Source organism: Lampetra fluviatilis, chromosome 15, assembly GCF_964198595.1.
Source record: "Lampetra fluviatilis chromosome 15, kcLamFluv1.1, whole genome shotgun sequence".
Lineage (NCBI taxonomy): Eukaryota > Metazoa > Chordata > Hyperoartia > Petromyzontiformes > Petromyzontidae > Lampetra > Lampetra fluviatilis.
This window is the reverse complement of record NC_136289.1, coordinates 7,643,043-7,662,771: the sequence shown is the minus strand read 5'-3', so window position 1 is coordinate 7,662,771 and position 19,729 is coordinate 7,643,043. Positions and strand designations below refer to the sequence as shown.

The 19,729-nt window shown below is 46.4% G+C and overlaps 1 protein-coding gene across 4 annotated transcripts in view; it reads left to right on the top strand.

The window, feature by feature from the left end:
* The window catches only part of LOC144936152 (rho GTPase-activating protein 7-like), a 152,389-nt gene extending 132,792 nt beyond the window's left edge, over positions 1 to 19,597 (top strand). For all 4 annotated transcript variants that reach the window (XM_078863058.1, XM_078863056.1, XM_078863057.1 and 1 more), the window contains 12 exons: positions 233 to 1,522; positions 1,622 to 1,773; positions 3,047 to 3,175; positions 3,814 to 3,993; positions 11,018 to 11,177; positions 11,686 to 11,884; positions 13,424 to 13,637; positions 13,982 to 14,096; positions 14,634 to 14,957; positions 15,860 to 16,077; positions 16,277 to 16,453; positions 17,168 to 19,597. In XM_078863058.1, coding sequence (XP_078719184.1) covers positions 233 to 1,522; positions 1,622 to 1,773; positions 3,047 to 3,175; positions 3,814 to 3,993; positions 11,018 to 11,177; positions 11,686 to 11,884; positions 13,424 to 13,637; positions 13,982 to 14,096; positions 14,634 to 14,957; positions 15,860 to 16,077; positions 16,277 to 16,453; positions 17,168 to 17,285 — 3,276 coding nt within the window. In that variant the 3' untranslated portion in view covers positions 17,286 to 19,597. The remainder of the gene's footprint in view (positions 1 to 232; positions 1,523 to 1,621; positions 1,774 to 3,046; positions 3,176 to 3,813; positions 3,994 to 11,017; positions 11,178 to 11,685; positions 11,885 to 13,423; positions 13,638 to 13,981; positions 14,097 to 14,633; positions 14,958 to 15,859; positions 16,078 to 16,276; positions 16,454 to 17,167) is intronic.
* The last annotated feature ends 132 nt before the right edge of the window (positions 19,598 to 19,729 follow it).

Below are 19,729 nucleotides of genomic sequence, written 5' to 3'. Positions count from 1 at the left end.
ATTGTCATTCTCATAAAGATTGGTTTGAGTTTATATCGATCAGTTCGATTTTAAATATCTTAGTGATGTGTGAGCACGTGGCTACGTTTTTATTTGAACTTTGAATAAAACACGAGACTGCAGGCTGGTGTCTCTGATGAGGTAAAAGCCTGCAGTAATGTTTTGGAAGCTTTGCAGAACCACCACCACCACCATTATGAGTGAATGACGGCTTCTTTTGCTGCTGTTTCAGAGTGAGGACTCAGACGACGAGGACCTGTGCGCCATCAGCGACAAGTGGATGTTCCAGCGGGCCAGCAGGAGGTGGTCGAGGCTGGAGGACTTCGAGGTGTTCTCGCAGAATTCGCTGTCCTCGGACGTGAGCTGCTCTGAGAGCGGCCACCTCAAGGACTCGTCTCCGAGCCACGAGAGCCTCCTCACGGACTTGAGCGAGCAGCAGGAGGTCACCTCCATCCACAGCGAGAGCAGCAGCAGCAACAACGGCCTGCTTGACGACTGCCGCTTCGGCCACCAGGGTGGGCCCGGGGCCGGCGTGGCTGCGGGCGTCCACCCTTCCAAGTGGCCGTCGGAGGCCGCCGACGCGGCGCAGGTGTTGAAGGATGCCACCAACCACCCGGTGCTTGCCTTCACCCTCTCGGTCCCAACCCCGGCTGCCGATAAACCGCAGCCGCGTTCCAGGACCAAGAGCCTCCTGAAGCGCATGGAGAACTTCCGCGCCAAGGGCCACAGCCACAAGAGGCGCGTGAGTGGCGGGAAGGTGGAGGGGCTCGTGATCAGCGGGCCCGTGTCGCTGCAGGGTGGCCCCACCGAGGAGACGCTGCGGCGCCTCAACTGCGTGGACATCGCCGAGGCAAAGAGTGCCGGCGTGGTGCGTGACCGCAGCCAGAGCGAGTCGTCTTTCCTCCTACACAGCCCTGGCGGTTGTGGCGGCGGCACCGGCGGTAACGGCAATGGCACCGCGCAGCTGCCGGCACGGAGCAGCAGCTATGTGGCCGGGCAGAGCGGGTCGGTGCGGGGCCGCGGGGCGAGCAGCAAGCGTGGTGGGATGTACCTGGGAGACTTCGACGCGCTCACGGGCCACCTGTGTGACGGCGACGAGGACCCGGCTGCGAGGCTGCCGCGCTCGCCAAAGGACGTGGTGATCCACCTCCCCAAGGACCACAAGCCCGGCACGTTCCCACGCACGCTGTCCAACGAGAGCCTAGCGACGAGCGACAGCTTCTCGTCCGTCACCTGGCGCACGGGCAGCTTCAACTCGGGCAGTCGCGCCTCCTGCGAGGGCGGCGCTGGCGCCGACGAGCAGCAGCAGCAGCAGCAGCCGAAGCGCGGAGAGCGCCGGCGGAGAACCAACTCGTGCAGCTCCATGGCGAGCCGGCTCAGCGTCTACGACAACGTTCCTGCCTCCCAGCTGCTGCTGCTCGCCGCCGCCGGGGACCTCTCCTCCTCGGGGGCTGAGGACGGTGATGGCGACGCGGGGAACAATGGACGGGTTTTTTCGCAGCTCGACGACATTCTTCAGCAGGTAATAAGATATTTCAAAAGCCACCCTCTTATTTACGTGATTGTAACTACCACACACGAGCTGAACACGCTGACCGGTTATGCCCCCGTGGTGCCACAGGTGAATGGCCTCCAGGAGATGGTGAGCCGTTGGACGGAACGCCTCTCGCCCGACGAGCCCGAGGATTCCGACTCGGCTCGAGACTCGACCTGCAACTCGCCCGCGTCGTCACCTCACCAACACATGGAGCTCGATGGCGACGCGTACAACAGGCAAGGGTGGGCACGGGGTTGTGAGTAGGCATAGGAGGGCACCCTGAATGGGTGCACATAGCTGGGAACACAGCACGTGGTGGTCATAAGACACAGGTAGCATGTGAGGGCGAGTATTGCATGAGCGAGTACAATTGGGCACGAGTCATGAGTAGACATTGGTTGGTACAGAACATGGGGTTTGGGGTGCAGGTTACAGTGGGTCATGTGGCAAAGTCGACAGGGGTGGATGAAGAACAGTGTGGGGTGGGCATAGTTTACGGCAAAGGACACGCGGCTTAAAGGAGAGCTCATATCCAGGGGCTGCTTAATGTTCGTGCACGTGTTTACCGTTGTATCAATAGAGACGTATGCTCGCCGTTGAATTCAAGCTGTTTTGGCTTCAGTAATGAATCACCAAAGCCCTGTTTAAGGCGTGTTTGTCTTTAGAAACAACACACGCACGCACAGGCTTCTAAAACAACGAACCCAAGGGGTTGAGGCACTTGGAATCGCTGGAAAAGGATGTCATGGAATAAAGCACAAACACGTCAGCAAATTTGCAATGCCACCTTTCACATAGTTCAGAGATCTGCAGACTGCATTGGTGTGCATACCAGCAGGTTGACTTGACACGCCTCATGCCAACCACTTAGCCAGCATTAGCTGGGAGTCTCGTGTGAGTGTCTGGAATCCATCCCAAGGTGCACAATCAGAAATCCAATTATTATCCTACACCTATCCATCGCAATTTCATCCACAGCGACATACCACAGCGACGTGCTTAGCATTTGATGGCGTGTAACATTTTTGGAGTGTGACCTCCGAAGAGTACAAAAAAGACACGAGGAATGGCTCTGTAAACTTTATGGGGGTCATTGAAGGAAGGGCGGGTTGTCTTCATGCCATCCATGCTTGAAGCCAACCAAGTGCACTTCTCTCACCTCGCATGATGCTGTAGTAAAACAAATACCGCCACCAAGCAGAATTGGTTTTGGGGTCGAGAGGGTGATCAAATATATTACCCTCTCGAGTACCCGATTAGTGTGGTTCATACGTTTACAGCGACAGATAAGTTACGTTTTGCGGACCATTTCAAAGCGGTAGGCATCACCTGGCCCTGCAAATTAAGTTGCAGGTCGTAAGCTTCACAATGAAAAGGCTGCCGGAGAGCAATTGGCTTTAGGGATAGCGTTAGCTCTCCCCACTGGCTGCAGCGCTACTTTTCTGAGCAGCAGTGTTTTGCACATGGGCGACGGTGATTTAAATGAGAGAACCATGTCGTGTCGCGCAGCACGAGCGGGCGCACGACGCCGCCCAGCGACCTGGAGAGCACGGGAACGTCGCTCATCGACTCTGAGGACTCGGGCATCCAGGACCGGCGCGAGTCGAGCACCGGGCAGTCCGTGGCCAGGCCCAATCGGTCAGCAAGAGCACCGCTCCCCCACTTAACACACACGGCACGCAGTGCTGCTGCATTGCGCATGAACACACGTGCACAGCACCTTTGTCAATCCACTCGCCTTTGCTCGTGAGGAACTGCGAGTCTGTGGACAGAGGAGCCACAAACACAACAATGCAATCCGTAGTACAAATGGTTCGACACCATGAGACATGTATAGATACTACTTTCGTCAAACGACTGCTGAATGAGAGCCTCCCCCATCTATGTCCACCCAGAAATGTAAATGGGTATTCCATAGTTTATTGACATGTCGAGTGTGGTGGGGTAAAGTGTGGGTACTCCCATTTATTCCAAGACATCTGGCTATCGTGGACGAGTAGGCCAAAATACTCTCGAGAGGAGATCTCTAGAGATCCCTCTGCTGAAGGCTTTTCCACCAGCAGTAGCATGAGCAAGTAATTGCAGGGGTGCACCTTTACCATCACCATTTCAAGCGCATCATGAACAGTAATCGTAAAAGGTGGAGAATAATTTTCAAATAAAATAAATGTAAAAAAAATCGGTCGACTCTGTCACGTTGACTCGCTAGTACCGTGCTCGGCACCGTTAATCGCATGACCCCGTTGTGACCCCCACCTTGCGTCCTGGACCCACAGACGCCAGCGACTGCGCTGGCACAGCTTCCAGACATCGCACCGGCCCAGCCTCAACTCGGCATCACTACAGATAAACAGCCAGTCGGTGGCCCAGATGAGTCTGGTGCGCAAGTTTTCCCTGCTGCGGCTCACTGCTCTCATGGAGCGGTACTCGCCCTCCAACAAGCAGGGCTGGAACTGGTGAGAGAGCGGAGCCAATTGTGGTGATTTTCTGACGCTGCTGTACATGGCCCCTGCTCGTGTCGGTGTGTAGATTCGTGCCTTTTGCCTTGTGGAATTTTGCTATTTTTTTCTGTGGTTTATCACTGTGTAAACAAAGATGGTGGGTCTTTCAAGAAGAGCTGTTTAATTTACATTGTTTTGGCCTGAGTAATGAATCAGGGCGGTCTTGATTTAGGTGTATTTGTCTTAACACAAATACAAGCTTTTAAAACAATGATCTTAAGAAGTTAAAAGGCTGAGCAAAATGTAAGCAAACGGATTATACTTTTTTTCACATGGTGGTGAAGCATGTGGCCTGCTGTTACACTTAACGTGATGTTTACACTTTAAAAATAAGAGAAAAATCGACCCATCATCAGCACTAAGTTGTTAAGCTCCCAGCTGTTCATAGTTGTGTTCTAAGCGACAATAAAATAAATAAATTAAGAAGAAGAAAGGGCACTGATAAGTCCCAAGTAGGAGCACATTTCAGGCTCTTCCGTTCGGGGGTTGGGAAATGTGGAAACAGGCCCCGGCAGGCCGTAATGAATGTTACCTCGGGACGTTTGGTGCTAGTCAAGCTGTCTCCACTTCAAAGCAAAGACGCGACAGTTCATCATGCCTGGTTTTTTCTTCCCTCCTTTTCCGTCCGCCTTTTACGCTCCTGCTGGTTTTGGTCACCATGCCCTTTGATGATGACCCTTGTAGCCTCGGAGACTGAGATTCCTCGCGTGAGCCTTCGCGATCGTCATAGCGGGCGGTGTTGGCAGGGCGGCGACGGTCGTGATGTTAATGACGGTGGTGATGTTAGTTTCGATTGTGATGATAGTGATGATCGTGGTATGGTGATGATGGTGATATTAGTGGTGCTAATGGTGCTTTGTAGAAATATTGATGCGAGTAGTGTGGTGGTGTTTAAGTGGTGCTGGTGGTGGTGAAAATAGTGATGGTGATGTTAATAATAATGTTAGTGATGGTAATAACAATATTAGTGATGGTTATTGTGATGGTGACGTCGGATGCGTGGATGGTTGTGATTTTGGTGATGGCCATATTAGTGATGTTTGTCATGGTGGTTTGAGTGGTGCTGATGAGGGGTGGTAGTGATTGTGCTGAGAGCAATTGCCTTAGTGGTGGTGGTAGTAGTAAATGCGCAGTCTCTCTCTGGGAACGCTGTTCCACTCACACCCCCTGGCTCACACGGAGCCCCTGCCCAAAATCACTCGCTCTGAGCGTCTCCGATTTCACGTTGTTATAGAGCGAGTGAGCTGCCTTCCCAGTGTGCCGGACATGGTTCCTTCCCACAATTATCCCCAACTCAAGCCAGACCAGTCCAATCCACCAAAACATGTATTCACCGTTTGCCTGCACAGTACATACAGATGTGTGGTTCACAGCTCTATATGTGTACGTATGGTAGGCATGTAATGATTCATCAATTCAGTGATTCATATCAATTATTGTGAATAATGTGTGCAGAATTTCATGTGGGTGGGAACGGTTTAATTGTATATGATTCATGCAATGTATATGTTAATGTTAGCCTTTTAAGCTCATGGAATGAACTAAGTGGAACAAAGTAGAACAAATGAGACAAACAATTCAAAGGAGACAGCACCACTTACGTTAAAAAATTATTCTTGAATTCAATTGTGACCACGGATCATATGCTAGTGATTAGTGCACTACCAAACTATATCTGCAAAACGAATTCCATTTGTGGCTTTACACAGCAGTGGCAATTCGTCTCTTGATTTGGCTTGGATCTCTCCTCGGTAGTCTCGGCCAAAAACAAGCACATGGTACCATGTTAACAGAGAGAAAGGTGGGCTTGAGTGTTTGTGGCCACACCACTCGCCCATGTGCCATGTCAGCCGTAGAAGCTGCTCTCCTAACGTCCCCAGTAGTCTTTAGAACTAAATGGGTGATCTTTGGCTTAGTGCTGTGTATGTTATATATTTGTTTTACCTTTAGGTGTGTTTTATATAAATTCCACACTTGTTGCAATATATATACAAGCACAGCAATCCTTTGGGAAATAATCTGTTCTTGTTTTTGTAGTACAAAAAGCCAACTCTGTAACATTTGGAATGTGAGCCACATGAATGTGGGGCTTCATATAACCCAGTCAGTACTTCACATTTAATAATGTTTTCTGTGGCTCTGCGGTTGTTTATTTACAGCGTTTGCTTCAAATATTTGTTGAGGTTTTTTGGCTTGGACGGAAGTTACATTTCATTTAGGTGGTGAGCACCAGTCACACTGCTGTGTCCCATGTGTGCTCTGTGTGATCCAATTCATTTTATTGCAAGCATTGCTTCTGACTCGGGCGAATTGCATTTTAAAGGAAAATTTATCATCGTCCTGTGGGAATGGAAATTTTATTTTAATATTCTATTTATTTGCCTTTGGTCTTTCAAGAAGCTTGAGCCTAACAAAGAATGCCCAGTGACACACCACAACGGCCCCTAGCTAAGTAAAGGGTGGTTTCTAGTCAAGAGCACCAGAAAACAATGTTCTGGAAAAAAACACATGAAGAGGGATAAATATTAACAGTTATGCTGGAACGGAAAGGACTTTGAGAAGGGCATTGTGATTGCTTACAGACTCAGAAAGGTGAGCGAAGAGGGGAACTTGGAATGCGTTCAACAAGAAGGTTGCATCGTTGCCCTCACATCATCATCACTTATTATTCTAAGTCTCTCTTTGCCTGGGGACCAATCACATCTTCCTACCCTGCTTCTCCAGTGCAGGCCATGATGATTATGAACCCAGACACTCCTATGGGTTTATGTGTGTACAGAGTTCAGAATGTGGTGGGTGGTTGCTCAACCCAATGGCATGCAAGAGTAGTCACGATATTATGCTAGTATATAACCCGGGGTGACATTTACACCTCAAGCCTAACTGTTCTTAATGTTACGCTGTTTATTCACTGCTCTAAGAATGAGTTAATGCTGTAAAACATCAAACTATGTGCATCCGGTGGTTTTATTCATAGTTAAACAAGCGTCCCGGGTTGAATGGCCTTTGTCACTTCTTACAATCGACATTGGAGAGGCGGACGGGGCAAGGTGGAGAAGTGTCAATTGTCCATTACACATCAAATATGCCAACTGGGCATTGAATGTGTTCCTCGATAATACCAGCGGCTGCGTGGCCCAATAGGGCACATCAGCGGTTGCCTTGGTGAGGTCTTCGTTGTTTACACAGACGCGAGAATTGTGAAAAGAGTTTGTTTCATACTTCACGACACGGCAGAGGCCGCCAGTCACAAGGTGAATGCGGCAGGAACCTCGGGGGAAGAAGTTTGGCTTCTTCTTCAGTCGCAGTAGCCATCGAGAACCCACATTTGGGGGAGTAATTGGTTTCAGCATTCCATTTGCTGAAATTCCATGAGTGTTTAATTGGTTATTTTTAAAGGACAGATTTGTAGTGTAACAGGTTTGGAAATAAATGATTATGATGAATGGTGGTAGCACGACAATAATGGATGTAAAAAAAACACTTTACATAGAGACAGTTTTTGTCATGCTTCTTATTTCTACCTGTTGTTTTGGCAGAGTAGTTTGTGAGAGGCTAGTGTGTAGCAAGCTCTTACATAGTAAATCCCTCAAAAATAACTACGAGGCCTGCCCTTTTCCCTAGCTCCATTGGCCAGACAAGGATTTGGGAATATGCCTTTTGGGTAGGGTTGGGTGTGGGGGGGGGAGGGTTCAAATTCCCTTTTCATTCTTCTTGAAAGTTTTTCATAACTCTGCCCCAACACATTGTGGGGGGGGGGGAGTGTGTGGTTGGTGTTGGTGTGGGGGTGGGTGGGTGAGTTTCTGCGAGGGGGATGTGGTGTAACTGCTGGGGGCTCTAGTAGGGGGCTGTGAATGAGGGAGGGGGAAGTTGCAGCCAGGCTCTGGAGCAGCTGTTTTTCATTAGCTCTGCTGCATAACAGCTCTCTTTGGCCCGAGCCGTCTGTGCTGGGGAGCATAGAGGAATGCTGGCGGCAAGGCCCTTCGCTGACTTCAAGCCTCTCCTCCAGGGGCATCGCGTTGCAAAAAAAAGAAAAATTGATCCAGTTACTTTTTAATTAATTTGTTAGTTTATTTTAAGACTCGCTATCTGGGAAAAGTAGCAGTGGCCCAGCTTGTTGTGTTCACAAAATAGTTTTTTTTTTTACCAGGTGGCAAGCGGATACTTACTTGCAAACCATCCAAAAGATTAGGATATTTTAAAGTGTTATTCACAATTTAGCCAGCCTGTATTCTGGCGGATATTATTTTTCACATATCTAGTGTCTATCTATACATACGAGCACATTTAACATTTAGATACACTTTATATTCATGTCAAATTTTTTAAATTTTAAAAAGTACATTTTGGCATTACAGAATACACAATCAAAGTTCACACTCGCGTACCATCAGAATTTGACAGCTAATTTATTTCATGGGGATCATTTAGATTATTTGTTATTTGGCTCAAATATTTATTCAGGTTGCACAGCGAACTGGATATTTGGTCATATTTGGTACATGTTGTTACCTTGACAGTTGTAGCGCAATGTCATTGGGGATAAGATGAGCCAACGCTGAAGTATCATTATAATCGAGACTGCATTCGTGGCTGGCATGGCTGACGACGCATTCCGGGTGCTCCGTTATTAAATTGGTTGCTCATGGAATCTCAAATAGCCGCTAATATTCTTTGGTTCTTTCGGTAAAGCCGTGTAGATAGAACAAAATAAAAGTAAATAAAATTAAAACTACGACGTTTCGATCACAACACATGCGATCGTCTTCCTCCTGAAGATCGTCATCCTCCTGAAGACGATTGCTTGTGTTGTGATCGAAACGTCGTAGTTTTTATTTAATTTACTTGTATGTTTTTTTTATATCTATGTGACTTTACCGAAAGAACCAAAGAATATGAATTCCTGCAGTCACAAAAGTTTTAAGTAAAAATTGAGTCGCTAATACTTTACGTTATATAATGGAACATGGGTACGGGAGTGAGCGAGAAGGGGTGGATGGGGAAGGCTGCTCAGGAAAACCTCTTGCATTCCTTTTACGAAGATTGTTTTGCTTCGCAAATGTCCAACCTGACGCTTTGGACATGTAATCACTCGCCGACATGTGCACTCGCATCCACATGGATGCGCCAACGTGTACATGTGCGCGTAAATTCTCTCCCCCCTGGTTCTTGTTACTGCAGATGCCTTCTGGAATTCATCCCACTTGACTGATCACCGGAGCCATGTTCTGGGTTTTATCCAGCACGGATCGCTGAGCACATGGCCCCTAAGCCCACCTCCGAGTCTTATAGTTCTTTTTATATATTTTTTTACCCCAGTGGTTCTCATTAAGGCACAACGAGTAATTGGATTCCCTAAAAACCCACAAACATCAGTCAGTCACGTTGTGATTAGGGACGTGAATGCAGAATTGAGCTGTGCGTTAATTTAATCAGCCAGTTTGAAGTGTATACTTGCAATGATAAAAATGTACAATTCCTGGTTGGAATGTACTTCATTTGCAACTACGTCACTTCAAAAGCAGTTGAGAAAATGTCTTTCCTTTGTTGATGAGAGGATGACAAATATCTTCTTGTGTTAAGTTCGTTGTCCTTCCCCTGCACTTTCTATTAGCATGGCTCATTATGTACGCTGCAAAAGAAGTTCAACATACATACATTTGTTTTATGTTCCTTTATCAATCCACTGCAGGATGATAGGCTCCTCACGCCGTATCAGTAAAAGGGCTTTTCTGTGCATACTTCACCACATTGGTCAGTGCAGGTTGGTGAAGGGTGTGGGAGCCCAGGAACAGTTCGGATTACACTCCGTCACTGATGCTAGCTGTTGCCGGGAACTCAACTTCGGTCACTGTATTCACAGTGCGTGCGTTGCTCTAACCTCTGGCACCGCTCACTTTTCTGCATCGTCAATTTTAATTCGTGGTTTTTACTCCTGGTTTCTGATCCTTTAGTGCAGAAGGGCCGCGATTCCTTGCCCTCAGTGCTGTCGACGGTGTCGTCGACTTTAATTACCCCGACTTGAAACGACACCGATGGCGGTGGCGGCGGCGGCGGCGGCGCCTGTGGCAGGTGGCCCTGCTGGGCTGTGCCGCCCCTGGCTGGCGGGGTGACCGTGTTTAATGAGCCTGCCCCAGTCCCGTTATTAATGCTGTCTCCGCGGGGCGCCGCCACTTCCCGTCCCGTTGGTCAAGAAGGGTCAGCGGCTTTCCCCTCGGCTCCTGGAAATTAAACGAGATTTTAAGCCACTCGCAGCTGCCAGAGAGAGTTTGAAATTATTACTTTTATTATTTTCTCTGGAAAGAGTCTGCATTAAAGGATCAGGACCTCAAAAAGGCCTTAATCGGATTTTGCGAAAAGTATTTATGATACTCCTTGATTTACGTGGGGAAAAGTCACGTGCTCTTCCGTATCCTTTGCCTGATAATGTTGTCAGCATAAAAGGGTTGAATGAATGGTATTCTCTTTTAAATTTCATATTATACCACCAGTGTTATGAACAAAAAATACTTTTAAGTTAAACTTGAAAACCAATATAAAAAAAAAATGTAACAAGTGAGAACTTGTTAAACAACCAATAATTACGTAAAAAAGCCATTAACTTTTGCTGAATGTTATAATTCCATCTTAATGAGTGTAACACAAGTCGACGTGGGGTTCACATACTAAGCTAATTAAACACTTGTTGTTAACATGATATTTTTTTACCATGGTAACAGTCAATTACAAAAACTGCAGTGAATGCAATCACAAACGCTGTTGTGTATATGTATATACACGTTCTATATACATAGAGATTAGATACATTAAAAGTTTCTAAGAACATTAACAAATTAAGATTTTAAGATAATCTTGGATTTTCACTTTAGTTTAACGTGAAATTGTTAGACCGACGGACACTCGCGTGAGATTATAAGGCTGCCGACTCTCCTGTCACAAACTAAAGTGAGCGGCTGATTTGTGTCTCCTGTGCTGACAGGGGCGTTCCCAAGTTCATGCGGCGGATGCGCACTCCAGACTACAAGGACCGCAGTGTGTTTGGCGTTCCACTGCTGCTCAACGTGCAGCGAACGGGCCAGCCACTGCCCCAGAGCATCCAACAGGCAATGCGCTACCTTCGCAGCCAGTGCCTCGACCAGGTGAGGGGCTCTCTCCGCTTTTCCGGATGCCGCGTCGGCTTAAACCACCGGCCCAGGTGGCGCCACTTGGAGACCCCAGATTGGCCTGTGTGTGCTTGGCCTCAATTCTTGCCCTTTAGACCACCCAGAGGTTCATTACAATTAAACTTTCTAAATGTGTAATCCATAATATCGTCTAACAATGCTGCTGTAAATGTATTTATAAATGGCACCCAGTCTACTAGCCTGTTACATTCTGTACGTTCAGTGTCATTTTTTAAAAATATAAATATGCAAATACACTTCATATGTAAGAAATGTATCCACCAGCTTTAGGCATAATTATAATTCTAGCATTTAAAAATGATTGGCCTTATATCACACGGTCATACATCTCATAACAAAATTAACTGGCTTTGTATTTCTACCACTGGCACCGTCAGTGCTAGGAGATCCTAGCACGATTGATGTAGAAATGTAATTAAACCTCTCACTTGGTTTTTGTTGTTGTAATTTTCTTACTAAACAGGTTGGGCTGTTCCGGAAGTCGGGGGTCAAGTCCCGCATCCAGGCGCTGCGGGAGATGAACGAGTCCGGCGCCGAGAGCGTCAACTATGAGGGTCAGTCGGCGTACGATGTGGCCGACATGCTCAAGCAGTACTTCCGGGACCTGCCTGAGCCCATGTTCACCAGCAAGCTGGCCGACACCTTCCTGCAGATCTATCAATGTGAGTGCACAAACCGTTTATGCAGCTGGCTCCGAGCGCAGCTTGCCTCGCATTTTAACTTAAAGCTGTGAGCGAGCGTGCGGTTTCCATTTTGGTGTTTGAGGTCCGGTTTTAGCGTAAAATTTTGGCATTTGGTTACCAATTGTAGTGATTCAAATGTCACCATTGTCTCCCAGAAAGTGTTTGCTTCTGCATGGAAATAGATTTCAAAACATCAGCACTTGACTAATGACACAGTGATCGATTATTATGTTCACAGTGATGAAGATAAAGTAAAAGGTTTTTTTAGAAAGTTTGGGAATGATGGGTGGATCCCCATACCCATTAGTGATGTCATCTGCGGCAGTTGTAATATGTTTGCATGTTAACTTCTGCAACACATAGTGCTGGGATTATTCATACTTGTTGTTGGCCTAAAATGGATAAAACAGTCCAACATATGGAATGGACGGGTGTGAGTATGCCTTAAGAGGTTCGAGCCACAAGGATTACTCCTTAAAAAAGCACTTGGACAGGTTCTTAACAGCACTCCTTTTAGACACGGGCTGGAAGCCACAGAGTTCACAACATACCAGGGACGAACACAGGTGTGCTCAAGGATCGTTTTTTTCCCTCGTTCCCCATTTTCTTAGTCCCCTATGGTGTATGTTGAAGTTGAATGTTTAACCCACTAAACATTTACTCCGAGCATCCAAGCACTCGGTGTACCCCTTGGGGGAGGCGTGGCTGGTCCGAAAAGCCAAATAGGAGCCACGTGACTTAGCCAAAGGAGTATTAAAAGGTCGTGGCTCGGTGTTCTCACGCAAGAGAGAGAGACGCGCCCTCCCCCATGGGTGAAATTCTGTTATAAGCAGACCATTAAAAAGTTGAGGTATCTTTTGGTAAAGTAGGAGCAGTGCAACATCGGACACGCCATTTTTTGGGGAGAAAAACTTTTCTTTAAAAACGTGGCGTCTTGTAAAAAAAAAACAATACAAAGTATGAAAGTATGATATCTGACAATTTTAATGCCGTTTGATGAAATAAAATTTGTCCAATGTAAAAAATTACTGGAAGCCACAGTTCACAGGTTTATTTGTAAAGGCAGCTCTGCGCAAACTCTGGAAATGTATTGCCTCTAAGAAGCTTAGAAAAAAAGACGAATGTATAATTGAGCCTTGAGGTTTGTCTGGAAGGTTATAGAACTTTTGGACCTCCTGACCTGAATACATACTGCTTTATTTTGTAGAATCTGCTGCAGCACAGGCAAAAACGATCATTCCACATAGCATTGCGTCAATGCCCATGGCACCACCAACTTCAGAACGTCATTCAAACACAGTGCTATTGAAGTGGTGTTGGGTTTCCGCAGCCCATGAGTACATGAATAGAGTAACATGGCCTAGTAGCCTGAAACCATTTACCCCTTGTAGATGTTTTTGCCGTGATTTTTTTGTTGCTTCCAGGGTTGTTTTTTTTGCATTTTTTTGTTGCGCCGTTTCGATGCTCTTAACGAGCGCCGCTTGATGCCGCCGCCACCGCCATGTCTGTTCCTGACAGACGTCCCCAAGGAGCAGCAGCTGCAGGCGCTGCAGGCCGGGACGATGCTGCTGCCGGACGAGAACCGCGAGGCGCTGCAGACGCTGCTCTACTTCCTGAGCGACGTGGCGGCTGCCGTGGGCGAGAACCAGATGAGCTCCGTGAACCTCGCTGTGTGCCTGGCACCCTCGCTGTTTCACCTCAACACCGTCAAGCGCGACAACTCGACGTCCAGGTGAGTTGTTTCTGCTACTGCTACTGCAGCGCCAATGCAGCTGGGGTTACGATGGGTCGACCATACCTGGGTTGTGACACTGCTCATGGGGAGCCCAGTTGGGCATTTTATTTATTTTAACGGCCACGGAGTTTATGTGCGTGGATTCAGTAGCCCACATGCTGCTGCAGATGTTAAAGATCCAGTGGGCATCAATTAAAAGGGGTTGGCCACTGTGTGCTGATGCTGTGGCTAAAATGATAAAATACTGTCAGATAAATTCTAAACGTTTGCCTTGTTTAGTTCGTGCTAGTGCCCTGGAGTTGCAGTGCAAAGGGAGTGACGTAAATTCATGTGATTGTCAGGGTGCGACAGAGGAAGTACAGCACAGGCAAGCCGGATCAGAAGGACCTAAGTGAGAATCTGGCTGCCATCCAAGGCCTGGCTCACATGATTGCAGAGTGCAAGAAGCTCTTCAAGGTCAGTATTGGAATGAATTTGAAATATTAATTTATGAGTTAAAGTGTGTTTTGTAAAGAAACCTGATCGTGTTAAGCAAAACCAGTCCAAAATAGTTTTAAAATGAAGCACTCTATTTTTTTACCCCAAAAACAAACTCACGAAATAATGAAATAAATGTACTTAAACTAAAATGACAGAAAAAAAGAATATAAAAATGTATGACATTTGGATAACGTATGAACGATGGCTTACAAATGTAAACTAATAGCAATAGCAACAATTCTCATTGTAATACACGATATTTAAGTCGTCTCGTGCGTGACAGTAATTAATAGAGGTACCATTGTTTCAGGGGCAAAGCTACAACCGGATGTTTACGTTGACAAGGCAGATGTGCTAAAGTCAAGGGCCTTCGTACATTCTTGAAATTGTTCTGCTCTTACACGCTTAAGTCTTCACCTCTTAAAAAAAAAATATATAACGGCGGAAAACCGCTCAGCGCTGAGGGAGGGCTGTAACGTGTCTCAACACGTGTGCACGGACTTGCTCGCACAGATTCCCGAGGAAATGGTGAGCCAGTGCCGGAGTTCATACATGGAGCACGACACGCAGCCCATGAGCCTCGCTGAGCTGGGCGCTCCCGTCACCAACGGAGGAGGCCCCCCGCCAGCCAGCCCCAGCCACCGGTCCACATCGCAGAGCTCCGTGCTGGGCCCTGAGGAGCCGCGGTCCTCCTCGACGAGCTCCATTTCCAGGCCCGACTACCAGGCGCACCTCGAGAGCTGCATACAAGGGCTGCTCAAGGAGGCTCGTGACAAGTTCAAGGGCTGGGTCACTTGCTCCAGTCTGGAGAGCAGCACTGAGGTGGCCTACAAGAAGGTGTGTGAATTCTCGTGTTCACGTGATGTGCGGGTGGCACGTGCCTATAAGAACTGGTGCCGTGATGTACTCGCTGTTGTATTCACTTATCTATCACCGAGTTAGGGGCCATCCATTTAGTACGTACGCATGGAGGGGGGGTTAACCCAAATGGGTACGCTTGCGTATGGGGGGTCTACTGACAATGTACGCATAGGAAACGGGGGGGGGGGGGGTGAAGCCTCGATAATAATTTGTCTACATTGGCCTTCAAATGAGTTAGATAATCCGGAGGTGGACTATCTGTTTGCTTAAACACGTTAATATTATTAATCCTTGATCGTTTCTGCGTGGATTAAATATCGTCCATTCTATATGATTTAGGGGGCTGGGGGTGCATTAAGCTTACGTACGCAGGTGGAGGGGGGGGTGTAAAAAGAACGTGTGCGTACAGGGGGAGGGGTCAAGTTTTGACAGATTTTTTGCGTACGTACTAAATGGATGGCCTCTTACCTCCTCGTGGTGTGATTGTCTCGCACAAAGTAAGCATCTGTGTCTTTTATACAATGTTAGTTAATATACATTCGTATAGGATCGAAATTCCACTGCAGGGTGACACAGCACCCATAATACGTATACTTCTAGGAGGCTGTCATATAGTTTTTTGCAGTAAAAATATACACTTATATAATTATCCATTTCTCAATGACACATTGTGTTCATACATTTTTTTAGAGAAACAATTATTCTAAATTCAGTTTTATAACTATACCCCAAACACAGACTTGAAATTATAAAACCCATCACTTGAATGGTCCCATTGCCAATATGGCAAAAATGGGACTGCGTTGTGTCCGCCAATGAGAAGGAAATTAACATCGCTCGCTGTGCACCCTTTCCCCGCCTTCCCCTTCGCGTGCCAGGTCGGAGACGGGCACCTGCTGCGTCTGTGGAAGACGACCGTTGAAGTGGAAGCCCCGCCCCCAAGGGTCCTGCAGCGAATCAGGTCGGAGCGCCACCTCTGGGACGAAGATCTGCTGCAGTGGAAGGTGGTGGAGACACTCGACCCCAACACAGAGGTCTTCTACTACGTGCTCAACAGCATGGCGCCGCACCCTGCGCGCGACTACCTGGTGCTCAGGTGGGCACTTTGCTTCCTTTTGTTCAGTGCCCTTGGTGATGCAGACTTGCTATCCCAGCCACAGTCCACCTTCTTTTCACGCGCCACCAAACTTATCAGTGCTGTACTAGTGACGAATGTCTGCCCTTCGCCAAGCAGATTGCCACCTCTATCCGTTCTAAAGAATCTGTTGAAACGGAACGACTTTGCGTTGCCACAGGTCGTGGAGGACGGACCTGCCCAAGGGCTCGTGCGTGCTCGTGGCCACGTCCGTGGAGCATGAAGAGGTGCCCTGTGTGGGGGAGGCGCGCGCCGTCGTGCTCGCGTCACGCTACCTCATCGAGCCGCTCGGAGCCAATCGATCCCGCCTCACCCATGTGTGCCGCATCGACACCAGGTCGGTCGCTCGGCTGTACTCGCCTGTCTCACCAGCATGGTTGCTAGGGCCTACTTGCCGAGTGCCCTCTCATTGAGAGATGTTTTTTTTTTTAAAGCCGTGTTGTTTTTGTAGAGACACGCTTAGTACAAATGGCTTTGGAATTAAACTTAGGCCCTTGCGTAAAAATGTCCTGTTGCATTTCACAAGCAAAGTATTGTAAGTATTGTAATGGTGTATTTTGTCAATTGAAAGCTGTATGGAGTCTCCCATGCTATGTTAGTCATGAGGGTTGATTGATCATACTTCACTATGCTTGTCAGTGCGGGTTGGTGTAGGGGGCAGCCCAGAACTGGTTCCGAAATCACTTACGACTGATGTTCCCAGTTTCATAATGCTGTGTGTGACCCACTTATGCCACCACTCCACCCATAATTTGTTGGTTAGTTAAAATAGTAGAATATGAGTAACACGTCAATGTATAGAAATAAAATCCAGTATTTGATTGTAAGCACAACACCTGGAAACCAAATGTACATCACATGATGATTATCAACACACTGCATGTGACTGGGCTCTACCTTGTATCCATTTCTACGAAGTTGATTATTGACACCAATTTTTTAAGTCAGCAGGTTGGTGGGCAAAGAAAAGTAAATATTTGTGTGGGCGAGTGCCATGTTTGACTTTTAATTGTTACCAGTGCTTACTGTGGATTGCGTTCTCTCATTCCAGGGGTCGATCGCTGGACTGGTACAACAAGGTGTTCGGTCACCTGTGCGCATCCAAAGTAGCCATGATACGCGACTCCTTTAAAAAGCCAAAGACTGATTTCCCCGAGACCAAAGTGTGATTGAGTCAGAGCCGCGGGTGAGCATTCAGGACGACAAATGCAATGAGGAGTGCATGGACGGATGAGAGATTCGAATGTGATCCTACAGAGAGTGAGATGTAGTTAAAAGTATGAGAAGTAAAAAAAAAACTATACAACAAGAATTTAAACAGAAGGCACTGGCGGCCATCGTGTTGAACTTTTACCTGCGGATTTGCGACGTGGAGGTGGAAGAGCGAGAACTTTTTAGCTTGAAGACAATCCTGATGTGTTCCCAGTCAACTTGCAAAAAAGCCATCCCGGTGATATTTACTGTATTCTCGGCCTGTGCACGCACATGTTTTACAGCCGTTCATGCTGCTCCCTGTTACACGTCTTGGGTCAGTGGTGGGTTACTCAAATAATACTGCTTTCGTTGTGCAAGCGCCTTTACAAAGATTGTATGAAGTTCAGCTTTGCTTCAAAGAAGCGTGTGCTTTTATAATAAGAAGAAAACACCTGCTTTCTGAGTAGGGAGATGAAATAGGAGCAAATGGTGGCGATAAAGATAGGGCAGTGAACCGTTGAATGAAAATGTAGTATTGATTTCATGTTACTGGCACAAAACATACTATATTTGCTTTCACGGTCGCATTGCAATTAAGTATATATTTGTACACATGTTTTCCTAAATGTGATGAATTGTCAAAGGAATGTGTCATTTTTGAAGTTTCGGATGTGCTACATGAATATGGTATTTATGCATAATTCCCAAATTTCAATGAAATGCTCAAACATCAGCACAGGACATAGTTAAATGTGCAGCCTATTACTAAAAATGAGAGCACACTTTATCTGAGTGTGCAGTTTTGTTTTGTTTTATTGTTCGCACTTTTGTTAATTCTGCATATACCAGCTGCCAGATGTTTTGGCTAGCATTTCTTCAAACGGACCTTCATTTTTTGTCAAAACAGCTCTGGTGTTCTACCCAATCACAAAATGTTATACATCTGTGGTCAGAATATGGAGTGCACAAGTCACTCGGTGCTTTAAGAGATCTGAATATGTAGTGTTCATTCTAATTTACCGCAGATATTAATGGGCTAGATATCCTACTTTGATTTGCTGCACACCCCATCTACACAATGCAACAATCCTGTCGCTGCCAAAACATTGTCTTTCAATAGTGGATTCATAGTGTACAATCCTATGCGCTATTGGTGCTACTATGCAGAACAATGCATCTGATGTTGTCATGTGAATGCTCTTTAAAGGTTAACGGACAGTTTGTAAGTAAGGAATTTATTGTCATTGAAAGAAAAACCCTTTTCTTATTTTGCAACCATGTGGCTCAGGCGGCATGTGTTTTTTGTGATCATGCGCTCAAGTGAAGGTAACAACAAGATCTACACTTATACTGTGGTCGCCAAGCTCAGTGTCTCTTTCAGAGGATCCACATGACTAGCAGCCTTAGGCTATTCCTTATGGGGCCTCCCCTCAAGCTTCAACCCCCTGCTTTCCATTGCCACCCTCAAGGGCTCGCAGATTCCCTTTTGCGTTTGCACCTGCACAAGCATTTGCTGACAAAGTTTGCCAAAAAGGCATTTTAGGGATGTACACCCTTTCAATGTACTTCTGCACATTCCACTTGCCAACAGAATTTACCCTGACTGTTCAAATACCCATTTTGCCTTTTAAAGCTTTGGAGCCCTGCAAATAAAAACTTTAGTGAGGCCCAAAACGTTCCTAGTCACAACTTTGGGTCAATCCCACATTTTCTTCTGTCTAAAGAGTAGAGGTAAAACGTAAGTTTGCATTTAATGTAATACAGTATTTTGTCTTAATGTGATTAGAGGCTGTTTTATTAAGAGACAGAAGTACGCCTGGTGACTGTCACCTGAAGTCAAGTTTAGCTTTTTTTAAATGTTTTAATTAGCTCCATTTATAACTCTGCATCCACAGCTCTGCTTTGCATTAAGTTGCATTGTACCTGTAAGTGTTTCATTTGCAAACGGTTACTGCATGATTATTGTTTTAACTTTCTTGTACTTAAAGCCATAAAGTGATCCTAAAGCCAGATTTAATTCAACAGCTGCTTGTGCATTTCTAGTATGAATGTAAATCGTGTTTTCCCCTCCACTCAGCGTGCGGAAATTGCTTTGCGATTTAGACAACGTATATATGTAATATTCCATCTACAGTCAGTATTATTCTGCCAGGACATGTTTGTCATCTGTAAGTAACTATTTATACTCCAATTTTTATATATTTTATATGCAGTATTTTATGTTTCAAAGTTTGTGTAAATAATGTTTGCGATGTGTTACGAATTAAAGGAGCTATGTTCAATAAAGTATTGGTTCCTAAATGTGCATTTCAGCGTGTGATGTCCAAAGCACTCATTAGGCTTTAAATATCCGTGTTGTTAATGCAAACAAAATGTGTGCGGTTTTTACAGTGTTTTATTTGGCTCCGGATGGGCTGCA